Here is a 23,546-nt window from a genome sequence, read left to right as displayed (position 1 = left end):
AAGAATGAAGCGGGGGAAATCGGAGGGGTGGACGAACCATGAGAGACGATGGACTCTGAAAAACAGGCTGGGGGTTCTAGATGGGAGGGGGGTGGGAGGATGGGTTGGCCTGGTGGTGGGTATTGAGGAGGGCACGTTCTGCATGGAGCACTGGGTGTTATGCACAAACAATGAATCATGGAACACTTCATCTAGAACTAATGATGTAATGTATGGGGATTAACATAAGAATAAAAAAAAAAAAGTGATAGCCATTGTATTAAAAAAATGAGAAATATACATAAAAATATAAAAATTTAATATTAAAACCAATATCCTTTGGGCACCTGGGTGGCTCAGTCGGTTAAGTGTCCCACTCTTGGTTTTGGCTCAGGTCATGATCTCAGGGTCCCTCCGTCAGGCTCTGCACTCAGTGTGCGTCTGCTTGAGATGCTCTTTCTGCTCCCTCTGCCCTGCCCCCAGCTTACATGTGTGTGCGCACACTCTCGCTCTCTCTCTCTAAATAGGTAAATAAATAAAATCTTTAAAATAAATAAATAGGGGTCCCTGGGTGGCTCAGTCGTTAAGCGTCTGCCTTCGGCTCAGGTCATGATCCCAGGGTTCTGGGACAGAGTTCCACATCGGGCTCCCTGCTCTGCGGGAGGCCTGCTTCTCCCTCTCCCACTCCCCCTTCTTGTGTTCCTGCTCTCACTATCTCTCTCTTTCTGTCAAATAAATAAATAAAATCTTTTAAAAAATAAATAAATAAATAAAAGCAATATCCTGGGGCACCTGGCTGGCTCTGTGGAGCGTATGACTCGATCTCCAGGTTGTGAGTTCAAGCCCCACGTCAATCTTAAAAAAAAAAAAAAAAAAAAAAGGCAATATCCCATGGGCAATTAGAATTTGCTTAACTTCTGGAGTGCAGATGACCCCCCCTGTGGGTGTGGCCATAGCTTTCTGCCACCTAGCAGAAGGGTTAAGAATCAGGTGCCCAGGGCGCCTGGGTGGCTCAGTCGTTAAGCGTCTGCCTTCGGCTCAGGTCATGATCCCAGGGTCCTGGGATCGAGTCCCACGTTGGGCTCCCTGCTCGGCAGGAAGCCTGCTTCTCCCTCTCCCACTCCCCCTGCTTGTGTTCCTGCTCTCGCTCTCTCTCTCTCTCTGTCAAATAAATAAATAAAATCTTTAAAAAAAAAAAAAAAATCAGGTGCCCAACAGACACACATGAATCACTAGGGGGCGCCACTACCCTAAGGAGGTTGGAAATTTTATAAACGGGTTTCCTCAACTGGCCCACCAATTACCCTGGATAGAAAGCAACTTCAAACTTCTGATATTTGGAATTAGTTACAACAGGTAGGCATTCACATAAATTCGGTTATGCAAATGCTAGTTGTCTTCCTTTCATGCTAATCCTCAATGGCTGCCTTACCTTTGCCTACTCCTCTGACTTCCAATATACGGCTATCCCTCCTTTGCTCCATGTGTTGTTCCAGCCACACTGGCCTCCTTCCTACTTCTGGCTCTGTCGGGCCTCAACAGCCTTGGCGTGTACTGTTCCCTCTGTCCCAAATATTCTTTCAATAATTACCCTTTGGCTCCTTATTATTCAGGTGATTCAAACGTCAATCCCAGAAAAAAAGAGCTTTCCTGACCACCTGACCTGAGGTAGCCACCCTCCAGCTTACTCTACTTCATTTTGTCTTCACAGAATTCCAGAATACTTTTTACCTGTTGCGTTTATTTCCCTACTATGTTTCACTCTTCCTAGAACTTGAGCTCCATGAAAGGAATGAGGATAATAACTTTTCTTGTTGGTGCTGGTATCCCTGAGGACATGGCAGGGGCTTGGAAATATTAAGTAATCTTTGGACATAAATGAGTTTGGAATCAAGACACTTCTGGGTTCAAATCCCAGCTGTCACTTTCTAGCTTCTGAGTGACTTTAAGCAAATGATTGTCTCGCTGAACCTCACATTTTTTTCATTTGTAGCTTGGAGAAGATAACATCAACTGGCAGGACCACACTGAGGACTGAACAGCTACACGATCCCCGCGCTGAATTCATGTCTAACCTCACTGTTCCACGCGCAGCCGGCTCTGAGTACAGGAAAGTTAAAAGCAAACCTCTGCTTCCACATCCTGCCAGGGACCGGAGGCAAGATTCCGGCCTAGCGCAAAGGGGGTGTGACGGAATACGAATTTTGTTCTTGATGTAACAGTAAACAGGACAAGGACGGAATGTGGGCAGCGAGCGGGGCTGGCTCACCGCTTGGAGATCTCCTGGTAGCGCAGCTGCAACTTCGTCTGCAAATCGTGCTGTGGGAGAAGAGGAAGGAGGTCAACCCGCAGGGCACTCCAGGAGAGGAGAGGGCGAGGGAACAGGGGCATCCCAAGGGTGGAGAAGGGAAGGTCGGCGATGGTACAGGGATGCTACAGGGATATGGGCCCTGGAGGTGAAAAGGAAATCTAGGGCCGGGGCCACAAGATACAGGGCTAAGAAGGTCCCGGAGTAGGCCAGAATGGGTCCAGGGCTGGGGTGGAGGTGGGTGTGTTGGCTGAAGAAGTCACGGGTTAGGGGACCCGGGCTGAGACACGGATTCCGGCCTAGGGGGATCTCGGCACTAAAAGCCTCAGGCCCAAGGGTGCAGGAGGAAGGGGACTAGCGGGAGCGGGTCCAAGGCGCACGGAGCCCACAGGCCCCCCTCCCCGCCTCGTATGGCCCTTTCAGCCCCGCGCACCCCGGATGCCCAGTTCCGCAGCCGCTGGATGAAGCGGGTAGCGGACGCCATCTTCCGTTTGCACTGAAGGACGATGGCGACTCTCTACCGCGAGGGCTGCTGGGAAGAATGTTGATGGTCTCGCGAGAGCGGGAGGGGCTAGAATGTAGTATAAAAGTTCTTCTCGGAGCACGTGACCCCTCTCTGCCAGACCGCCGCTGCGCCGCCATTATGGACACGAGCCGTGTGCAGCCCATCAAGTTGGCCAGGGTGAGGTGGGGGTCCTGATTTGGGGGCTGGGATGAAGAGAGATGGGGTGTGGGGGGGTCGGGCTCCCCAGGTCTGATCCCAGCTTCTCTCCGCCAGGTCACCAAGGTTCTGGGCAGGACCGGCTCGCAAGGACAGTGCACGCAGGTGAGCGCGCTGGGGGGGACGCCCCGGGATCTGAGCCCTGTTGACTGCCTGTCCAGCTGTACCCTGAGAACCGGAGTCCCTATATCCCAGGGCTCCCGGAGTGCCCCGAGACCTCACTAGGGCCCTGCCCACCGGGTCTGAGCTCCGTCGACCTCACTCCCCAGGCTCTGACGTTGCTTTTTCTCGTGGCTTAGCCCGTCCTACGACCTCTTTGTGGCTCCATGCCCTGCCGAGTGTGCTCCCCTCCCGAACAGGACCAGAGCTGCAGCTCTCCCTCCTGGTGACTGCTTTTGCCGCTCGAGAACTTTGTTCTCCACGACTTGGCTCTCTTGGGCTTCTTTCCTGGCTCGGCTCTGCCTCCCAGACGGAGTCCTCTTTCTAAGTATTTCTGGGCCGGTCCGAACACGTCCTCTGAATCGAAACCTGCTGCCCAGCCCGCGGTGCTTATCCGCGGCTGACCCTAACTCGTTTGCGTCCTCCCGATGGGTCCCGTAGGTGCGCGTGGAGTTCATGGACGACACGAGCCGCTCCATCATCCGCAACGTGAAAGGCCCCGTGCGCGAGGGGGACGTGCTCACCCTATTGGAGTCAGAGCGAGAAGCTCGGAGGTTGCGCTGAACTTGTGGCTGGTGAGTGCGGGACAGGGGTGGGAAACAGCAGGCCCATTAGACCCTTGGTGGAGGTAGGGAGTCTTCGCCAAATCCATGGGTGAGAGGCTCTTGGGGTGGGAAGTGTAGAAAGAGTCTACTGAGATTTGCGAGATGGGGGTGGGAGTTTGCCAGTTGCTGGGTGTCCCTTCAGAATCTCATGTTTGGGTCTGTTTACAGGGTCCTGGATGTCTGGGTCGACCACTTGTCTCACAGGGATGATCTGCGATTGTTAATAAAGCGTTTATGTTGTATGTAAACTCGGGATCTTGTCTCGCTGTCACTAGGCTTATAAAATCTTCCAGAGGGAGCCCCTCGCACCCTTTGTCCTCCAGTGACTTGGGGGGAGGGGGAGCTATGTGTATGTGTCCCCAAAACAAGACACAAGTTGAGTTAGTAATGTTTTATTCTGGAATTGGGTGGACTCAGGGGCCTTGTCACTTTTCAGCCCGTTCCTCACCCTGCTGGTCCAAGGTGAGCCTCTCCTGAACACTGAGCCATCCAAGCCTTTCTCTTGGCCCAGGGCTAGCATCTGGATAGCAAACCCTGGCCCCTGCTGTGCCCCAGAGGCTGGGGTGGAGGACGGAACAGACTCTCCCAATCCAGGTCCAGGGTGCCAGGCTGTTCACTGAGGCTGGGGGTCTTCTCTGTGGTCACTGCATTCTCCTTCACCAGGCACAGCAGTGGGGGGCTGAAGGGCTGACTGGGGAGAGAGGTGGGGGAGGGGTCCTGTCAGTCACCTGTGGGCAGGATGCTAGGGTTTCTTTCAGTCCCTTCACTCAGGGATACTTGACCTGATGGAGGTTTTGTCCCTCTACCCTGTGATCACACTTAAGGAGGAACTCCACCTTTTACAGTGGAGCCAGGCTGCCTGGTTTTGAATCCGCCTCTGCCTCCATCTGACCTGGAAGAGGCACCTCCAGCTCTCCTTCCCCACATCTCTACAGGAGAGTGCAGGATGGCAAGCTGATTGGATGAGTTTAATTAAGTAATACTGAGAACAGCCTGGCACTTGTTTTATAAAAGAGAATAAGCCTTTCTCCTTTGGAGGTAAACCGAGTATTCTACTTCTGGCTTGGCCCTGCCTCCTTCCTCCCTGCTTCTGGCAAACTCTGGCTTGCAGGGAGCCTGCACCCCACTTCCCCTCCCTAACTCTGGAGGGTCCCTTATTCTTTGGTGGAAGCCTCTTGGAGGCAGTAGTGGGAGTCCACTGACAGGGAAGGTCTGAGCTAGGTCTAACAGCTCTAGTCTGATCTTAGGGCATTTGCCCTCTGGAGACCTCAGGCTCATGTAACGTGGAGGTGTGTCTCACAGGTATTTTGCAGGGTGAACATCAGATCCCAGCCACGTGCAAGAGTTTCAAACCCGGGTTCCCAATCCTGGCTGATTCCCCAGGGGAGCAGAAAGGGAGGCCTCCTTCCCGGGGCACACTTGGTATTCTCTTTGAACCCAACGTGCAGCTGGGAGGCTTGGTTTCCCCGGGCTAGGGGCTGCACTCACAGGGGGGTCAGGCTGGCCCGAGCTCAGGTGGGCATGCAGCAGAGCGGCCACCTCGTCCTGCTCAGCCTCCAAGGCAATGGCCAGGGCACTGGTGCCCTCCTGAGGGACAATGGGGACAGTCAGGTCCCTGGACCAAGGCATGGGTACCCTGCCATCCCCACGTCAACCCCATGGTGGCTCACATTGTCCAGGAGGGCCGGGTCGCAGCCTGGTTGGGCCAGCAGCAGCCGGACCGTGTCCAGGCGCCCATACTCGCTGGCACACATCAGCGCTGTGGCCCCATCCACATCCTGGGCATTTACATCTGCCCCACATGCCAGCAGGGCCGCCACCATGTCCTGGCGGCCGTGGCTGATGGCCAGCATGAGGGCCGTCTGTCCTGTCTGGGGAGGAAGAAGGGGACAGGGCTGGGGAGGGCTCTGGAGAAAGGGAGGTCAGAGACAAACCCAAAGTAGAAGTGACTCTAGCAGACTGGGACCCAGGGAAGAAATGTCCACGCACCTGGCTGGCCTTGGCATTAACGTTGCCCATATGGAAGAGTCTCTGAACCACGGCTATGTCCTCTTCTCGCCCCACAGAGGTGAGTGCAGCCAGCATGAGGGCTGAGTAGCCAGCCCGATTCTGACGGTCAACCTCACAGACCCCTGGGAGAGTGGGGGTGGGGGGTAGTCAGTCAACCAAGAAGCTGACACCCTCAGCCCAGCCTGGTTTACTTCTCCCCCCACAACTCAGGTTTGCCATCAATGTAATGGGGGTGATAACTGGATTATGAATTCTCTGTTTCCTCTGCCTCCAAGGTGCTCCCAGCCAAGAGCCACGTGGCTCCCTCCCCTTCAGGGTTCTGCTCAAGTCTGCTTATTGCAAGCTGGTTCAGAGACTTGGTTTGGTTTTCTGTTGTATCCCCCAGTACGCAGAACAAAACCTGCCACATAGTACAACCTCAATAAACCGATGTTCCTATTTTTGTGGCTATCACCCACGAAGCCACAATTATTGGCCCCCCACCCCCCAGAGAACTAGGTCAACTTGGGGCACCTGGGTGGCTCAGTCAGTTAAGCGTCCAACTCTTTGATTTTTGGCTCAGGTCGTGAGATCAAGCCCCATGTTAGGCTCTGCGCTGGGAGTGGAACTTGCTTAAGATTCTCCCTCTGCCTCTGTCCCCGCCCCCTCCCCAAAAACAAACAAAAAAAGCTATGTCAACTGGTCCACTCTGGTGTCCAAATCCACTTGCTTCCATGCAGCAGATCAAGAGAAATTTGGCCCAGCCACCTATTTAAAACCCTCCCACATCTCCCCATTTCTCCTGGAATACAGGCCATTGTCCACCATGGGTTCTGAGGCTGTTACCTAACTTTTGTCCCTTCCTCTGGAACCCTTTCTCCTCCAAGCCCGTGTTACAAATTGAGTTGTGTCCTCCCCCCCCCACCACCAAAAGATACAAAGTCCTACCTACCCTGTACCTATGAATGTGACCTTAATTGGAAATAGGGTCTTTGCAAATGTAATCAAGTTAAGGTGAGGTCATTATGGTAGGCCCTATCCAGTGTGGCTGGTGTCCTTAGAAGAGACACAGACAGGCAGAGAAGAGAAGCTGCCATCAGCTACAGGATGCTAAAGATTGCAGGCAACCACCAGAAGCTAGGAGAAAGGCATGGAGCAGATTGCTTTGCTCTGAACTCCTAAGAAGGAACCAGGCCTGCCAACCTGGATTTTGGCCTCCTGAGCTACAAGAAAATGAATTTCCATTTTCTTAAGCCACCCACGTTGTGCTACTTTGTTACAGCAGCTCAAGGAAAGGAGCACTGTGGTTACTGGCTGTTGCCTGTCCCACACAGCACCTACTCTGGGCCCAGTTACCAAAGTGACTGATGCTGTTGTCCCCCACTGTTTGGAAAGTTCCACGAGGCTACAAAAGCTTGGGGAGGGGCGCTTGGGTCAGGGTCATGGAGTGGATGCCCTATAGAGAGGGACTCAGACAATGGACTGGGGAGAAAAAGGGTTAAGGAGTATCTAAAGGAAGAGGGCGGGTTTCCTAGTTGTGTGGCCTGCCCTCTAGGTGCTCACTGCTTCCACAAGCTTCTGTGACACTGGTGGAGTGTGCTGGGTGGGGAGGGGCACACAGGAGTAACCAGAGTCGGGTCTCTGCAGGCTAGCAGGACACCCCCCACCTGCCCCTACCCTCTCCTTTCCCCTCCCCCGAGGCCTTCCTAAGCCAAAGGATCACCTCACTTGATTTCCTCACCTAGTTATGTTTTGTTGTGGCCCTGATCCCGATTTGTAATTGTTTCATGTTTTTACTTGATAATTGTCCATCTCCACTCCCCCTCTCCCCACAAGGCACAGGCTCACAGCCATACCCTCATGCGAGCTTGCTCATTCATTCAACCATCACTGTGTTCCGTGCTGGGGCCTGCCACGCAAGTAGGGTGAGGTAGAGGAGGGCCGTGGGGAGGAGTTTGCAAGGGGACATAAACGAGTAGTTAATGACAGAGGGTGAACAAGGAAGCAAGGGGACTGGGGGGCGGGCAGTAAAATGGAGGCAGGGGGAGCAACAGACAATGGTCCTGTGAGGGCCAAGGGTTGTTAGGGCCAGGCAACTGGAGAGCCGAAATGTTGAGAGGTGAGAGAAGAGACGAGACTGTGGAGGAGGCATGGTTACAGTGACATCAAGATCTTGGGGTGACTTTACAAGTGTAAGGCTGGGGGCACCTGGGTGGCTCAGTTGTTGGGCGTCTGCCTTCCGCTCGGGTCTTGACCAAGCCCCGCATGGGGCTCCCTGCTCAGCGGGAAGCCTGCTTCTCCCTTACCCGCTCCCCCTGCTTGTGTTCCCTCTCTCGCTGTGTCTCTTTCTGTCAAATAAATAAAATCTTAAAAAAAAAAAAAATGTAAGGCTGATGTAGGGCAGAGGCCAAGGTGATGGGAGGAGGGGGGTCAAGGAACTGAGAAGCTTGGAGGTAAGAGTGATGCTCCATGAGGATACTGAAACTGGTGAGGGTTCCTGTGCAAAGGAGAGCTGGCCCCGGGAGGGAAGAGTGATCTCACTTTGGAGGGAGAAGCCAGAAGAGGCGGTGGAGGGAATAGGGGTCTGATCAATAAGAGGCTCCAAGGTAGGGCTGAGGGAGGAAGGGGAAAAGTTCTGGAGGTGGAGATGAGGGGCAAGGATACACAGTCGCGTCCAGCCCCTGCGTGCCAGGGAGGTGAAAGGAAACAGCCCCTATTTGGGGAGTACATTAAGGTCTCAGGGCCCTGGGGGAGGGGAGGGACCTGGCAGCAAGCAGACAAGGGCAGAGGGAATGATCGATGTGAGAACTAGAATGCCCAGGGCAAGGTCTGGGGAGTTGGAGCCCGGGGGGTGGGGTGGGGGGTTGAATGCAAGGAATAAAAGGTGTCCATGAAGGCTTGGGCTTCTTGTGACTGACCGCCATGCCTGCCTGCCCCAGTCCCCAGTCCCCTTTAAGGCAGATGCCTTGAATCATGCATTGTCCCCTCCTCCCAAGCTTGAGCTCCTGGTCCAGCAGGTCACCAAGATCTTCAGGGATGGGACAGACCTGTGTGTTTGGGGGCAGTGGGGTCAGGGAGGGAACAGTGGGACCTGCCTTGACCTGCAGTGAGAGTGAGAAGCCTCCAAGGGCAGGCCCCAGCAGATACTGGACCTGAAGGATGACACCCAGGAGGGCTCTCGGTGGGCAGTTTGTCTACTGCACTGTCCCCTCTGCTGTGTCCCATGGGGAAAGTAGCTGTATGTGAGTGGCCCACCCCCACCCCAGCACCATACTAGTATCTAGTAGGTTTTTAATACATGTCTGTGGGCTCAGGGACACCTGGGTGTGTGTATCTCAGCTCCAGAGGGGGAAAGTTGGGGCAGGAAATGAGCAAGCAAGTGGCAGGGGATAGAAACGTGTAAAATGGAGTCACTGCAGGATGTGGGGGTGGAGGACAGGGCACAGTGGCCCAGCCTGGGAGGGTGGTCAGAACCCTGACCAGTGGGAGAGGCAGGTGGCTGGGTATTGGGGCCTAGGACTGAGGTGAGCATCAGGACTGGAGATTCAGGGACAGAATGCATGGTGACCACCGACTGGCCTCCTCCTGCGTGCCTGGCGCTATTCTACACCTGTTATTACAGCTGCCCAGGGAGGGTGGTGGTGCATCCCATTTCCCAGATGAGGAAGCTAAGGGTGGTGACACTAAGTAAGTCCTCTAAATTTAGGTCTACCTAACTTTAAAACCGGGTATTCTGGCACCCTGCAAAGTGAGAGGCAGGTGTCAGGGTAGAGCTCAAAGTGGAGAGGTCTAAAGGCCCTTGACGATCTCCCCAGGACACCAGGATCCTCTGACCCTGGAGGAAGGTGCTGACCGGTATCCAGCAGCAAGCTCGAGATGGTCAGGTTCCCGTGGGACACGGTGTAGTGCAGGGCTGTGTTCCCGTTGCCATCTGCCAGGTTCACCACGTGCGCCAGGAGCTCGGGTCCCAGGCGCGCCACCGCTCCCAGGACCCCAGCCACGGGCTCCGCCTGAGAGCGCCGCTGGCTGGACACTCGAAACCACTCCTGGGCCACTAGGCGCGCCGCGCCCTGCCGGGACCGGAGGAAAGACGTCAGAGATGGTCCGGATTGTGGTGGCAGGGAGGGCGTGGGGGCGGGGCTAGGAATCGAGGCGGGGGAGGATGGTCGCTGCTTGTCTGAGGGGGTCCGTGGGCCGCCCTCTTTTGCAGGAGGGAGTACAGCCAGTGCGGGTCTCAGGCTCAAGCCAGCGGGGGTCCTCCCCTCTGGGAAAGAGCCTGTGGGAGAACCCAGAGTGGAGGAAGGCGGTGAGCGCTTGCCTTTGCGGAGTATGGGGGTGGGCCTGGGGCTTGGGGCGCACCCTTTTGGGGGAAACAGGGAAAACTTCAGCGCTATCCCTGGGCGGAGATCCCTTTGGAGAGCCTGAGATCAGTGGAGGTCTAAGCGCCAAGGGGTGGAACTTGGGACCGCCCCCCCCAACTCTACGAAATCCGATGGGCTTCCCCTAGAGGGCGTCAGGGGAGGTCCCCGATGGGGCCCGCGACTCCATGTGTGAAGGGCTCTCGCTGGCACTCACGCCATCGCGGGCGATTCCGCGGGGCCGGCTCAGCTGCCGCTGCAGCGCTGCGCACGCCTCCTTCAAACGCGGGCTCAGCTCGCACCTATCAAGGTGGCCGGGAGAGGCTCAGGAGGCTCTGGGGGGGGGGGGGGGGCGGCGCGCAGGACAGGAAAGAAAGCCCCCGTCCCCACTCCGTGTCCGTAACGCCGCTCACCTCCCCTGCGCACGAGGCTGAGGTTCTGCCTCTGGCTCCGGCTGGGGCTCCGGCTGGGGCTCGGGCTCGGGTTCGGGCTCGGGTTCGGGTTCGGGTTCGGGCTCGGGCTCAAGCTCCGGTTCAGGCTCGGGGTCCAGGGCATCCTTGCCACTGTCGTCCCCGACATCCCTGCCGCTGCCATACCCGGACGAGCTGCTCCTTGGAGGCTCAGGAGCACCGTCCTCGCTGCCGCTGTCGCTGTCACTGTCGCTGTCGTCCTCGCTGGATGAGCTCTCGTACCTGGGGGCAGGGTGGGAGGCGGCCGCTGAGCCTCCCCTGTGGGCTCATTCTTGCGTCCTGCGAGGTGGGAGCGTCTGTCCCCACTTTACAGAAGAAGAAATAGGCTTTCCAAGACCACACTGCGAGTCAGGGGCAGAGCCAGGATTCAAACCCCAGTCTATGTCCCTGCAGATGCTGCCATGGGGAGGGGTAAAGTGCTCACTCTCCGTTGAGGACCCCAACAAACTGCAGGCTCTTGGGTCCTGGACTGGGCTGGGCGCCAGGTGTACCATCTCTCCTCTTCATGATGGATTTGAGGATGCCTGGCGGGTCAGATGAGGGTACTGAGTTCGAGTCCAGAAGCCATCAAGCCAGGGCTTAGGCAGGGGTTGAGACTCACCCGCAGGGGCCACGGCTCTGTCCCCATCCGTGGGTCCCGACGGGTTCTCCTGACTCAGGCTAGGGGCCTCGGCGAGGGTCTCGGTCTGTGTGGCCTTCGCGGCACAACCCCACGGGGTCTGGGTGGCAGCCTCGCGCGGCTGGGGCTGGGCCGCCGCAGCTGCCTCCTCCTCGGCAGCCTCGCGGGCCTCCTCCAGCTGGCGCAGCCGGCAGCGCAGGAGCTCGCTCACCCCGCGCTGGTGCTCCAGGCTGGCGCGGAGCAGCTCCAGCTCGCGCTCGGCGGCCTCGGGCAACCCCAGCAGCGCCTCGGTCACCCACGCGTCCGACTCGAGGGTCTCAGGGGCCGCGTCTACGCTGGCCTCCCGGGTCTCCGGCACCGCCTGGGCCCTAGCGTCTTGGGTCTTGGGCACCGCCTGGACGCCAGCTTCCCGCGTCTGCGGCGCCCCGTCGGGGGTCCCGGTTGCGTCGGGGACCTCGAGTGCGCCCTCACTGCGCCTAGAAGCCGGCCCGTCGGGGCCATCGGCCCAGGGACTGGCCCTGGAGCGAACGCCGCGCTCGGAGGTGGCGAGGCGCTCGGTGAGGCGCCGCAGCTGGGCTAGCTTGTCGGGGCGCGCCTCGGCCTCCCCGTCGGGCTCCGGCTGCCAGCGTCCAGCCAACAGCCGCGCCTTCTCCGCACGCAGCGCGCGCACCTGCTCCTGCAGTTCGGGCAGCGCGCGCGCCTGGTCCTCGAGCTCGCGCAGGCGCCGCAGAGCCGCGGCCATCTGCTCGCGCACCAGCTGCAATTGCGCGGGACCGGGAGAGGCGGGGGCGGGGTTGGAGGCGGGGCTGGGGGCGGGGCTGCTGCGGCCAGATCCCCGCGGGCTGCGCGGGATGGCGCGGGCGGGGCTGGGCGCGCGCTCGTGCGCCTGCGCCAGCTCCAGCCGCCGGCTGGTTTCCAGGAGCGTGTGCTCGACGCGCGGGTTACGGACGGGTACGCACGGCGACAGCGGCGGCAGCAGGAGCCCCGAGGGCGCGCCCGGGGAGAGTGCGCCCGATGCTCCCCCATCGTCACTGGCCAGGGATTCGCTGGAGGTCCAGGCACCTGGGCTTCGCGCGCCAGCGAGGCCCGCCCGGGGTACACGGGGGCGGCGCGGGGGCGGGGGGCCCGGGGCGCGGCGGGGGGCGGGGCCGCGCTCCAGCTCCTCCACGTACTTGAGGAAGTCCAGGTCCAGGTGGAAGCCGTACGGCGTCTCCACTGAGTAGGGCGAGCTCGGGCTGCGGGCGCCCGCGGTGGGGCCGGGGCCCAGGCGAGGGCCGCCCAGGTCTGCAGGCATGATGGGGTGTTATGGGCGTCAGGCTGGGGGAGGGGGACGACCCGGGAGAAACTGGACAGATAGAGCTCGTCCCCCACCGCCGCAAGACAGTCCTGCAGGGCTCCACCTGCAGCAAACCCTGTACACATGCCATTGCGCACATGCATGCCCGAGGACCAAATGCCTATCTGCACCAGACAGTCAAGCAATCCCACCCACCTACTATGTGCCAAGCACTTTTCTAGGCGCTGGGGACACATCGGTGAACAAGACAGACAAACCCCTGTCCTCTTATAGGGAGACAAACATGATCATTCCAAATGATGCTTAGGGCTAATAATAATAACAGATGAAATACAGAATAACTGGAGAAGGTGTGTGATTTTGGCTCTAGTTGTCAGGGCAGGTTTCCTGTGGAAGGGACTTAAAAGCCGAGCACTGAAATGACAAGGAGGAAGCAGTTGGGGACAGAAGGTTCCTGAAGGAAAACAGAGCAAAGGCCCTGGGATATAGTGAGCAGGGTGGGCAGGAGTTAACAGTGAGGTGGAGGTGAGGGTGCCCGAAACAGAGTGAAAGAAGAGAGAGGAGTAGAAGAGGCGGGTTGGGACCAGATCGTGGGGGGCCTCCCTGGGCCGCAATGAGGCGTTGGGATTATATTACACGTGTGATAGGGCACCATAAGCAGGGTTGAAGCAGGGCTGTGACATTTCCAATGGACCTTTAGAAAGGGCTCTCTAGCCACATGCACAGGTGGGAACCACAGGTGGGAACCACATGGGCACCAAGTATCAATCCATGCACACACATGTATCCCACTTTGCACACTCACCGGGCAGGTTCTGATTCAGGGCAAACTTGGCCATGTTTTCTGAAGTAGCTGCAAGACACACCCTGGAAAATGTCCCCAGAGGGGTTGAGGATGGAGCTGGCCCCATCCCTTCAGAGTCAGCCTGGACTCTAAGTAAGTAAACAGACTCCCACCCACCCTCCCACACACATATGTCCTGTCCTCCCTGCTCCCTCAAGAGGCCTTGAAACTTTGGAATGAATGAATGTGGGCATCTCCACGTCCAGGCCTCAGCCTGCTGGGGAGGAGGGGGCAGGAAGGGCATCAAGAGGATAAGGGAGGAGAGTGATCAGAGAACATGAGTAACTGGGTGTGGGGGCAGGGAAGGGTCATTCCAGACCTGCCGAGTTGTGTCAGTCCCAGGGCAAAATTAGAAATTGATGCTCAAAGGGATGAGGTGTGAACCTTCAGAAGAAGAAAGTGAGAGTTGGAAGCCCTTCATGGGCTCATGAGAAAATCATCTGGTCAGATTCTGCATATTAAAAAAAGAACAAACATAGGATCATTTGAATTCTTTTCTCCTTAGAGAAATGCAAACAAAACATAATTGTGCATCTGAGTTTTTACCAAGTCACTTGTGAGAGCCTTATGGGAATGATGGAGAGGTTGTGGGCCAGATGCACCAAGGATGCAACTCAATGGATACCGATCTCCCTAGGATGTCTCTAGTGGAATGCCACGGTGTTCTGCTCCTGGCTTGTAAGAGTCTGTAATGGAACCATAAGTACCCAGGTTGTCAGAGCTGTGGCTATACGTGGGGCTGGGAGGACTCTTCAGGAAACATGACGGAGGCTCTAAGAAACTGAGGGAGACTGGGCCACATCTCATGTGATAATTAACAAGGACAATCAGAAAGCACAGTAGGAAAGATGGGGCTTTGAAGAGCCCACATGAAAAACCTTCGAGGAGGAGAAAGCAGCTTGTCTCGAGTGCCTACTGTATGCTCCACCTGATTAAATGCAACCCCCATACAATCCTGCAAGGAAGATATCATCATTCACATCTTCCAGATGGCGAAACCAAGGCACAGAGCAAATAGGTCAGCTGTCTGTGGGAAATGCCCTCAGATTGGGCTCTGCCCATCTTCCAGGGATCCCTTGCCCACCCAGCCTCACCATCAGGTGCCTGCCAGACCCATCTGTCCTCTCCCTGACCCCGTGCTCAATGTGCCAACCACCTGGCAACCTTTGTCATCACCCCCCCCAGCCTCCCGCACTCCTGATGACCACCTCTGTGGCTAACACTCACCAGCCATTGAATACCCCCTGCTCCACTGCTTGGGGGACTCTGCCACTCCCGACCTATGCCCCTAAAACCTCCCTCACCCCGAGGCAGACAGGGCCCCCTCCAGTCCTGAAGCAGCTGTTTCCTGCCCCCTCACACCGGCTGAGAGGGGCAGGCCAGCAGGGCAGCCACACAACTTGTTTTCAGGAAACTGCCAGGGAAGAGTTGTGTCCTGGAAAAAAACCTGGGCTGACTTAGGGGTCTGGGCCCTGGGATATAGTGAGCAGGGACACGTAGGGGTCTGGGTCCCACAGCCAGCAGTGTGACTCAGTGGGCTCAGGCCCCTCCTCTGGTGACCTGGTCACACCCGAATTTGAGGCCCTGGGAACTTAAAAAAAAAAACAGCGGTGGGCCATCCCTAAGACCCTAATCAGCTAGAGCAGCTGGGCCAGGTGCTGGGCTAAGTAATAACAACAACAACAACAATACTTTTGCCATTTACTATGGGTCACCCTCTACTATAAGCAATTTATGGCTATTGACTTAAAAAGAGAAAAGATCCTAGCTAAACCCTCTGAGGGAAGTTTTCTTATCATTATCCTTTACCCCACTGCACAGATGGAGAAACTGAGACACAGAGAGATTAAGTGGCCCTTCCGAGGTCACACATAGGCAGCGGCAGGATTTTAACTCAGGCGGTTTTGCCAGTGTTTCTGCATTGGCCACCCACTTGATGGCCTTCTAGAAGCAGCCCTCCCCTCCAGGGCAGGGGCAGAAAGCCGGAGGGGGTTCATCCCTCCCTGCCTGCATCCCTGCCTATCCCTGCGTGTTTCCCTAATGGGGGAAGAAGCAGGCCCACACCGCGGCGGCTCCAGGGTCTGCAGCCTCCCCAGAACGGGGGCGCGGCTGCCCTCCCCTCTGCTCTGCTCCCTGCGGGAGGTGTCAGCTAGATCGGATCCTCTGCCTGAGACCCCCTCATTAGGCCATCAGAGCCGACGCCATACGCCCCCACTCCCGCCCCAGGGTCTATTTCGGGACTCCGAGTTGTGATCAGGAAACCCGAAGGGTGGGGGACTCGGCGGGTAGTGCGGATCCCAGTCCTGGGGATAGGGGTTTCTTCCCGGCTTGAGGCCCCGAATGGTAGCACCCCCTACAGTTGGGGCGGGATTCTCAGACCCCTGACGTGGGGGTGGAGGCTGATGATGATGGGAGGGGGAGATACTCATGTACCTCCCACCCCCAACACACACACACACACACACACACCCACCCACCCACCCACCCACCCCCGGGAGGGCCTCGTAGAGACAGAGCAGTTTCCTGCAGGAAACGCCGCCGGGCGGTTCCATCCGCTACCCATTGTCTGCTGGCCCGGGGGCCGTCCGTCCCTCCCCCCAACACCGTTTCCGTATCACCCCCCACACCCAGGTCCAGAATGAGGGGCTGGAACCAGGTCCCCAAGCTCTCCAGGAGCGACGCTGGGAAAGTCCCGGAGTCAGTTGGGGCGCTAGGGGGCGAACAAGCCGCCCACTTGGCTCCTAAGGGCGGGTGAAGGGCGATCTCACGAATCCAGAGTCCCCAGCTCTGCTCGCTGCCCACCTGGGGCTCCCAGTGTGGGAGGGGTCCCAGCCAGAGGACACGAAGCCCGCCCCATCGCAGGGCACTGAGCCCGCAGGAGGCTCAGTACCCCTTCCCGGTACGTCCCCTAATACCCCCCAGAACCCCCATCGGTGGCCCCGAAAACTGGCGCATTACCTGAAGCCGCAGCCCCCGCCGCGCCCGCACCCGGGCCCGCCCCCTCGAAGCTCGGGGACGGGTTATCAAGGCCTCGACCCTAACTGATGGCCACACCAGCCAACCAGCACCCGCTGCTTTCCGAGCTGTCCAATGGTGACGGGGGTGGGCGGTGCTGGCCCGGCCCGAGTGTGGGGCGGGGCTGGGGGCGGGGCCTGAAGTGACTGTCCCCGTGCGCCTACTGGCAGAGAAGGGTAGGTAGGGGGCGGGGGCGGGGGCGGGGGCGTGGGGGGGACGGCCAAGTGCCGCCGAGCGCAGGACTAAGGAGCTTGGATTTGATCCACTGGGCGCTAGGGAGCCATGGGAAGACAGCAAGAGACTAACCCGATGGGATTTGTGTGTTTGGAAGATCCTTCGTGTGGAAGCTAGAAGGACTGATGCTCAAGTCCCAGTGTCTGGGTGAGGTGCCAGGACCCTGGCTCTTTCCTACCACAGGATCTTTGCACAAGCTGTTCTATCTTCCTGAACTGTTCTCCCTGCACATGCTCACATGGGCACCTTCTATTCTGGAGGGCTCGACCTGTGTGTTCCCACCCCTAAAGGCTAAATGTGGTCCCTCTCCAGTTTCTGTCTTTTCCCTTGCTCTGTTTTATTAACTTGATAGCTACTTTCATTATCTGAAACAAAAAGAATCTCTGACATTTATTTGTTTACTTGCTTGCCATCTGTCTCCCCCTCTAAAGTGTCAGCACCATAGGACAGGGAACTGATTGATTTGGGTCGCCGCTTCATCCAGGGTTCCTGGCACACAGTAGGTGCTTAATAAATGTTTGTTGAATGTTTTTTTTTTTAGTATTAAAAAAAATTTTTTTTAAGTAGGCTCCATGCCCAATGTGGGGCTTGAACTCACGACCTTGAGATCAAGAGTTGCATGTTCTACTGACTGAGCCAGCCAGACGCCCCTGTTGAATGATTTTAAATTAGATTGAATTCTTTAACCCATCTCCTGATTCATTTAGCATTTATTGAGCACCTAATATACACCAGGCACTGTAGAGGTCCCTGAGGGGTCACAGTTCCTGCCATCCTGGGCCACAAAGCTGAGAGGCAGAGATAGACTTTCAAGGTAAGGTTTATGGTAAGGGGGTGACAGGATGGGATGGGAGGGACAGGGAGGGACTGCTCCTTGAATTTCACGGTCCAGGGAGGCAGCCGGTACTGTGACACTTACAGAATTGTGCTCCAAATGGGACAAACTGCACATGCAAAGGAGAAGTACAAAGCTCCATAGATGGGGAGCCTATTGTATTTCTAGATTCACCTGTCTTGTTTGTCCCAGTGCCAGTCTGCTTTAACTACTATGGCTCAATATCTGATACTCCTCTTTTTACAAAATTCCTGGGCTATTTCCATTGTCTTTTTTTTTTTTTTTTTTTTTTCCTGCCGATGTCAGTTGAGTTTCCCATGAAAACTCCACTGGAAATTTAAAAGTAGTTTTTATTGTAAAATAAAATACATACACACACACAGTCAGATCCAGGAACCCACATGAACCAAATGCATAGCTTTTGGAAGTACTGAAGAGGGCATTCCCAACCAGGGGTGATTTTGTTCTTAGGGGACATCCAACAATATCTGGGAGACATTTTTGGATTGTCATGATGGGGTGGGGGAGAGCTGTTATTGTCATGTAGTGGGTGGGGGCCAGAGATGTTGCCAAACATCCTGCAGGGCACACGCACCCCCACCCCAACCAAGAATTATCTGGCCTGAATGTCCAGAGTGCTGAGTTTGAGAAACCCAGCTTGAAGGTGAGCATCATGATAACCCCCACTCAGGTCAAAACGTAGCGTGTCACCAGCGACCCTAGAAGTCCCTCCATGCCCCACATCCCAATCCCAGTGACTCCTCACTCTACAAAGTAACCACTGTTGTGACTTTAAAAAAAAAAAAAAAGATTTTATTTATTTATTTGACAGAGAGAGAGGGAACACAAGCAGGGGGAGTGGGAGAGGGAGAAGCAGGCTTCCTGCCCAGCAGGGAGCCCGATGCGGGGCTCGATCCCAGGACCCTGGGATCATGACCTGAGCCGAAGGCAGATGCTTAATGACTGAGCCACCCAGGTGCCCCCAATGTTGTGACTTTTGTAATAATTCCTGCTTTTTGTTTCTGAATAGCCTGTCACCCAAGTAGGGGTCTGCAGACACTGTAGTTTAGTCTTGCACATCCAAAAAGGAAATGATATGTCTTTTAAGTCTCTTTTAATTCACAGTGTCGTCCCCCCCCCCCCCCCGCCCATTCCTTCCCTTACAATGAATCAATTGCTCAACTCAGGCTGTTTGTCCTGGAGCATTTCCAACGGACCGGGTATTGCTGATCCCACACTTGTGTACCTCTGTCCTCCACATTCCCTGCAAATTGGCAGTTGGGTCTGGACCTGGGGTCAGACTCAAGCTTGCTCCTCTGGCACAACTTCAGGGTGTGCTAGGGTCTTCCACCAAAGCCCCACGCTTTAGTTGTCTCTCCGGCATGGGGCTAGCAGCCATTGACCCAGCGGTTCTCTGGGGCGGCAACACAGTGATGCCCTCCTAGCCTTTCTTCCTCACTAATAATCTAGAATTCTTCCCCTGCCAGATGCTCCTCCTTGCATCCCATTTGGCTACCCAGTGGAACATTCATATAAGGCAAGACAATGGGCGCCTGGGTGGCTCAGTTGGTTAAGCGACTGCCTTCGGCTCAGGTCATGATCCTGGAGTCCCGGGATCGAGTCCCGCAACAGGCTCCCTGCTCAGCAGGGAGTCTGCTTCTCCCTCTGACCCTCCCCCCTCTCATGCTCTCTCTCTATCTCATTCTCTCTCTCAAATAAATAAATAAAATCTTTAAAAAAAAAAAGAAAAGCAAGACAAGTGCTTGATTTTTTTCCCTTCATATACCACTCTTCAAAATAATGAATTCATTCCCCATCATCCTCTGAAGGTGATGAACTAGGCTTTTTAAAGAAGTCATTATGGGGGCGCCTGGGTGGCTCAGATGGTTAAGCGTCTGTCTTCGGCTCAGGTCATGATCCCAGGCTCCTGGGATTGAGCCCAGAGTGGGGCTCCCTGCTTGCCTGGGAGCCTGCTTCTCCCTCTCCCTCTCCCTTCCTCCCCTCCTCCCTGCTTGTGCTCTCTCTCTCTCAAATAAATAAATAAAATCTTTAAAATAAAACCAAATGGGGGCACCTGGGTGGCTCAGTTGGTTAAGTGTCTGCCTTCGGCTTGGGTCATGATTCCAGGGTCCTGGGATCGAATCCCACATGGAGCTCCCCACTCAGCGGGGAGTCTGCTTCTCCCTCTCCCTCTGCTCCTCCCCTCTGCTCATGCTCGCTCTCTCTCTCTCAAAATAAATAAATAAAATCTTTTAAAAAATAAAATAAAATGTTTCTAGTGGTCTTTTTTTTTTTTAAAGATTTTATTTATTTATTTATTTGAGAGAGAGAGAGAATGAGAGAGAGCACATGAGAGGGGGGAGGGTCAGAGGGAGAAGCAAACTCCCCGCCGAGCAGGGAGCCCGATCCGGGACTCGATTCAGGGACTCCAGGATCATGACCTGAGCCGAAGGCAGTCGCCCAACCAACTGAGCCACCCAGGCGCCCTCTAGTGGTCTTTGATAGTGCTCTTGCTCTCTCGTATGACCAGATGTTCCAGGCTCATCTCAGACACCTTCTGTCCCTCACTTGCATCAGATAGAAACTCCAAGAAACTCTAGTTTCTTTTGGTGAGAAGGTATATTAGTTTGGGTGCTAGGAATGTTCATTACTGGGTTGGTAATTGTGTCCAGACTTTTTAGTGAACAGAGCTGGAGGGGATATATATTATATTTTACATGTACATATAATGTGCATACCCTATAACATATGTTTTAATACATAGTTCATAATATATGTAATAATCACAATATATAATCATACAATATCATAAGACACTATCAACAGAGTGAGAAGACAACCCACAAAATGGGAGAAAATATTTGCAAACCATATACCTGATAAGGGATTAATGTCCAGAATATATGAAGAATTCCTACAACTCAACAACCAAAAGATGAACAATCCAATTCAAAAATGGGCAAAGGACTTTATATATTTCTCCAAAGAAGATACAGTAGTCACCCCTCCCATCCACGGTTTCACTTTCTATGGATTTTTTCTGGGGGGGGGGAGGACTTCTTTGTAGTAGGAGGAGAAGGAAAAGGTTTATTTCTTTATTTTACTTTTTTAAGTAATCTCTATGCCCAACGTGGGGCTCAAACGCATGATCCCTAGATCAAGAGTCACATGCTCCACCTACTGAGCCAGCCAGGCGCCCCAATGCTTTACATAGTCTTAGTTACCTGCGGTCAACCATGGTCAGGAAGCAGATGATCTTCCCAACGTGGTGAGAAGCTCAATAGTAGCCTAACGCTACATCACAATGCCGATGTCGTTCACCTCACTTCATCTCATGACTTAGGTAATTTATCACCTCACATCATCACAGAAAGAAGGGTGAGTACAGTACAATTTAAGATATTTTCAGAGAGAGAGAGACCACCGTCACAACTTTTATTAGAGTATATTGTTATAATTGTCTTATTTTATTATTTGTTATTATTGTTAATCTCTTACTGTGCCTAATTTATAAACTAAACTTTGTCATATGTATATACGCATAAGAGAAAATACAGTATATATAGTATATAGGATTCAGTACGTTCCGCATTTTCAGGTCTCCATCGGGGGTCTTGGCGCATACGCTCCGTGGAAAAGGGGAGAATACCATATACAATACAATGCTGTGTGAGCACATGAAAAAATGTTCAACATCACCAGTCATTAGGGAAATGCAAATCAAAACTACAATGAGATAGCACTTCACGCCCACCAGGATGGCTATTATCAAAATAAGTGTTGGCAAGAATGTGGAGAAATCGGAACCCTCATCCATTGCTGGTGGGAGGGTAATAGGACACAGCCACTCTGGCAAACGATTTGGTAGTTCCTCAAAAAGTTAAGCATTATTTTTTCCAGATTCCGAACACCATTCCAGTAGAAAATGTGACACTTCTCTGTCCCATCCTGTCCAGCTGAGGCTTGAGCCAGAGGAGAAGAGAGGGGGGGCCCCTGACCACTCCAGACTCACATGAACCCCTTGGGAGCCACTTTCAGCCCCTTTGCCAGATCAAGGGCCTCCTGGGAACTCCAGAGCAGCCCGCACCTCAGCCTGGACTGTCCAGCTGCCCCGGAGTGGCTGTGTCTACCCCTCAACACTCACTCCCCCAAACCTGAGAGCTGACTGGCGCCAGTTGGGAGTCTGGAAGGACAGTATCTCCTTTCACCCACTCCCCAGCCTCAGCCACCATCCTCCTCTGCAGACTCCAAATCCAGGCCGTCCACATCCTGTTAGCTGCCCCACCTGAACAGTTCTGGAATCCATGTCCAGTTAATCCAGGGCCCCATCCCCCCAGGCTTCCTTGCTGCCCTCCTGCCCCACCCCTGAGCTTTGAACAATCTGTATCTTTCACCAGGCAGAAGTGGTGCTGGAGTTTCTCTCCTTCTGCTGGGTCTCCTTCTTAGCCTGGTTGAAAGTTACACAAATGTGTGTTGCAGTGTTATTTCATACACTTCACACCTAGGTTAAAAGCAGCCTTTTGTCCTTATTCAGTATTTATTTAAAGCAATTTAAAGCAACCAATCTGGACAATGATGCAGGCAAGAAACTAATGGGTGAAAGTCTGAGGAGAAACAGTATCTTTGCATAGCTTCAATATATCTGCCCATACAATACATATTGATTACAAAGGAGAAAATTTTAAGGCTGCAGATGAGAAACAGATAGGGTCTGCCCCAGGTGAAGGTAGTTAAAATGGCTGGTAAAAGGGCAAATGAATATCACCTGCCTCCTGATATCATGCACAGAGGACACATCATCACCTTGGCAGCATTCTTCCCAAAGATGCAGAACCCGAATCTAATCATGAGGAAGAGTCAGACAAACCCAAACAGGGCCATACTATAAAATGACTGGCCTATGATCTTCAAAAATGTCACTGTCACGAAAGACAGGTAAAGGAGAAAGAATGTTCCAGGTGAAGGAAGTTAAAAGGGCAACGGGGAGCCTGGGTGACTCACTCAGTTAAGCACTCAACTCTTGATTTGGGCTCAGGTCATGATCTCAGGGTCGTGAGATTGAGCCCCGCATCGGGCTCTGTGCTGGGTATGGAGCCTGCTTAAGATTCTCTTTCTCCCTCTCCCTCTGCCCCTCACCCCCCAACTCTCTCTCTCTCTCTCTCAAAATTAATTAAGTAATTAATTAATTTGAAAAGCAGGGGGCATGGCCTCCAAATGCAATACATGATCCTGGATTAGACCAGACAGCTGAAAATAAACATTGTTCTAAAGGCTCTTATTGGACGATTGATAAAATTTGAACACAGTCTGTAGTTTAGATAGCAATATTATATCAATATTAAATTTTCTGACTGTGACCATTGTACCGTGGTTGTATAAGCAATGTTTCTTAACTGGAGGCAGTTCTGTTACCCCGCGGACATTATTAGTTGTCCGGGGGGGGGGGGGGGGCGGGGGTAACAGTCAGATGCTACTGACATCTAGTGGGTGGAGGCCACGGATGCTAAAAATCTGACCATGCATTGGACAGTCGCCCACAGCAAAGAATTCTCCAGCCCAAATGTCAACAGTGACAAGGCAGAGAAACCCTTTGTAAGAGAGTGTCTTTCTTATCAGGGAATATAAATTGAAGTATTTAGGTATAGGATGGGTCATATCTGGGAGAAAAAAAAAAATCTCTCTCTCTCCCTCTCTCTCTCTCTCCATGGATCCTCTTTATGTTCCTCAAACACATCAGCCACGTTCCTGCCTCAGGGCCTCTGCACTGGAATGCTCTTCCCCCAGATATCTGCTTGACTTACTGCTCTACTTAAAATTGCAAGCATCCCTCTATTCCAATGATTCCCTTTTTGGATTTATTTTTCTCCTTAGTATTCATCACCATGTAATATGCTATATATTTCCCTTACTTGTATGTCCCTCAGACACTGTTATTGTGTCAGGTCCTTGTGGTAGGGCAAGGACCTTTGTCCCCATTGCGTGGCACACAGTAGGTTTTCAATAAATGTTTGATGAATGGCCTAAAAGAAGGAGGAAGGGCAGAGAGGAGGAGGAAGAGGAAAGTTGCTACTCATCATCTCCACATCTCCCCCTTTGACTGCTCCTCTGAATCT

General features: G+C 54.2%; 3 protein-coding genes across 6 annotated transcripts in view; 1 reads left to right on the top strand and 2 right to left on the bottom strand.

The window, feature by feature from the left end:
* The window catches only part of NDUFA7 (NADH:ubiquinone oxidoreductase subunit A7), an 8,054-nt gene extending 5,220 nt beyond the window's left edge, over positions 1-2,834 (bottom strand). Inside the window, exons 1-2 of the mRNA XM_081810650.1 lie at positions 2,721-2,834; positions 2,249-2,298 (exon numbers count right to left, since the gene is read on the bottom strand). Coding sequence (XP_081666776.1) covers positions 2,249-2,298; positions 2,721-2,771 — 101 coding nt within the window. The 5' untranslated portion in view covers positions 2,772-2,834. The remainder of the gene's footprint in view (positions 1-2,248; positions 2,299-2,720) is intronic.
* RPS28 (ribosomal protein S28) lies at positions 2,817-4,020 on the top strand. The gene is made up of 4 exons (XM_031028716.2): positions 2,817-2,969; positions 3,066-3,113; positions 3,609-3,742; positions 3,941-4,020. Exons 1-3 carry the CDS (start codon positions 2,829-2,831, stop codon positions 3,729-3,731), a joined length of 312 nt encoding a protein of 103 aa, XP_030884576.2. The 5' UTR covers positions 2,817-2,828; the 3' UTR covers positions 3,732-3,742; positions 3,941-4,020.
* Positions 4,021-4,148: 128 nt separating this feature from the next.
* On the bottom strand, positions 4,149-16,412 carry KANK3 (KN motif and ankyrin repeat domains 3). Of its 4 annotated transcripts, XM_081810419.1 has the most exons (13): positions 16,308-16,412; positions 13,896-14,035; positions 13,669-13,800; positions 13,311-13,372; positions 11,191-12,492; positions 11,014-11,113; positions 10,533-10,811; positions 10,337-10,421; positions 9,615-9,831; positions 5,762-5,904; positions 5,443-5,643; positions 5,261-5,359; positions 4,149-4,463 (listed from the first exon to the last, which is right to left on the bottom strand). In XM_081810419.1, the coding sequence occupies exons 4-13, from the start codon at positions 13,342-13,344 to the stop codon at positions 4,386-4,388; spliced, it is 2,538 nt and encodes an 845-aa protein (XP_081666545.1). In that variant the 5' UTR covers positions 13,345-13,372; positions 13,669-13,800; positions 13,896-14,035; positions 16,308-16,412; the 3' UTR covers positions 4,149-4,385. The 4 variants fall into 4 exon arrangements, with proteins under 4 accessions (XP_081666545.1, XP_081666621.1, XP_081666657.1 ...); XM_081810495.1 differs by lacking the exon at positions 5,261-5,359; XM_081810531.1 differs by lacking the exons at positions 5,261-5,359; positions 5,443-5,643.
* Positions 16,413-23,546: the final 7,134 nt, after the last annotated feature.

Source organism: Leptonychotes weddellii, chromosome 1 (genome assembly GCF_054177405.1).
Source record: "Leptonychotes weddellii isolate Sample4059 chromosome 1, ASM5417740v2, whole genome shotgun sequence".
NCBI classification, from domain to species: domain Eukaryota; kingdom Metazoa; phylum Chordata; class Mammalia; order Carnivora; family Phocidae; genus Leptonychotes; species Leptonychotes weddellii.
This window is presented reverse-complemented; position numbering and strand designations above follow the sequence as displayed.

What these genes read in the sequence shown, in the direction of transcription:
- KANK3 (XM_081810419.1), bottom strand. Translation starts at nt 13,344, where the DNA reads ATGGCCAAGTTTGCCCTGAATCAGAACCTGCCCG. An exon ending in CCTGAATCAGAACCTGCCCG is followed by an intron (nt 12,493 to 13,310) that starts GTGAGTGTGCAA and finishes TCATGCCTGCAG; the next exon opens with ACCTGGGCGGCCCTCGCCTG. An exon ending in CGGGCCAGCCTGACCCCCCT is followed by an intron (nt 4,464 to 5,260) that starts GTGAGTGCAGCC and finishes CTCTCTCCCCAG; the next exon opens with TCAGCCCTTCAGCCCCCCAC.
- RPS28 (XM_031028716.2), top strand. Translation starts at nt 2,829, where the DNA reads ATGTTGATGGTCTCGCGAGAGCGGGAGGGGCTAGAATGTAGTATAAAA. An exon ending in AGCCCATCAAGTTGGCCAGG is followed by an intron (nt 2,970 to 3,065) that starts GTGAGGTGGGGG and finishes TCTCTCCGCCAG; the next exon opens with GTCACCAAGGTTCTGGGCAG. An exon ending in CGCAAGGACAGTGCACGCAG is followed by an intron (nt 3,114 to 3,608) that starts GTGAGCGCGCTG and finishes TGGGTCCCGTAG; the next exon opens with GTGCGCGTGGAGTTCATGGA.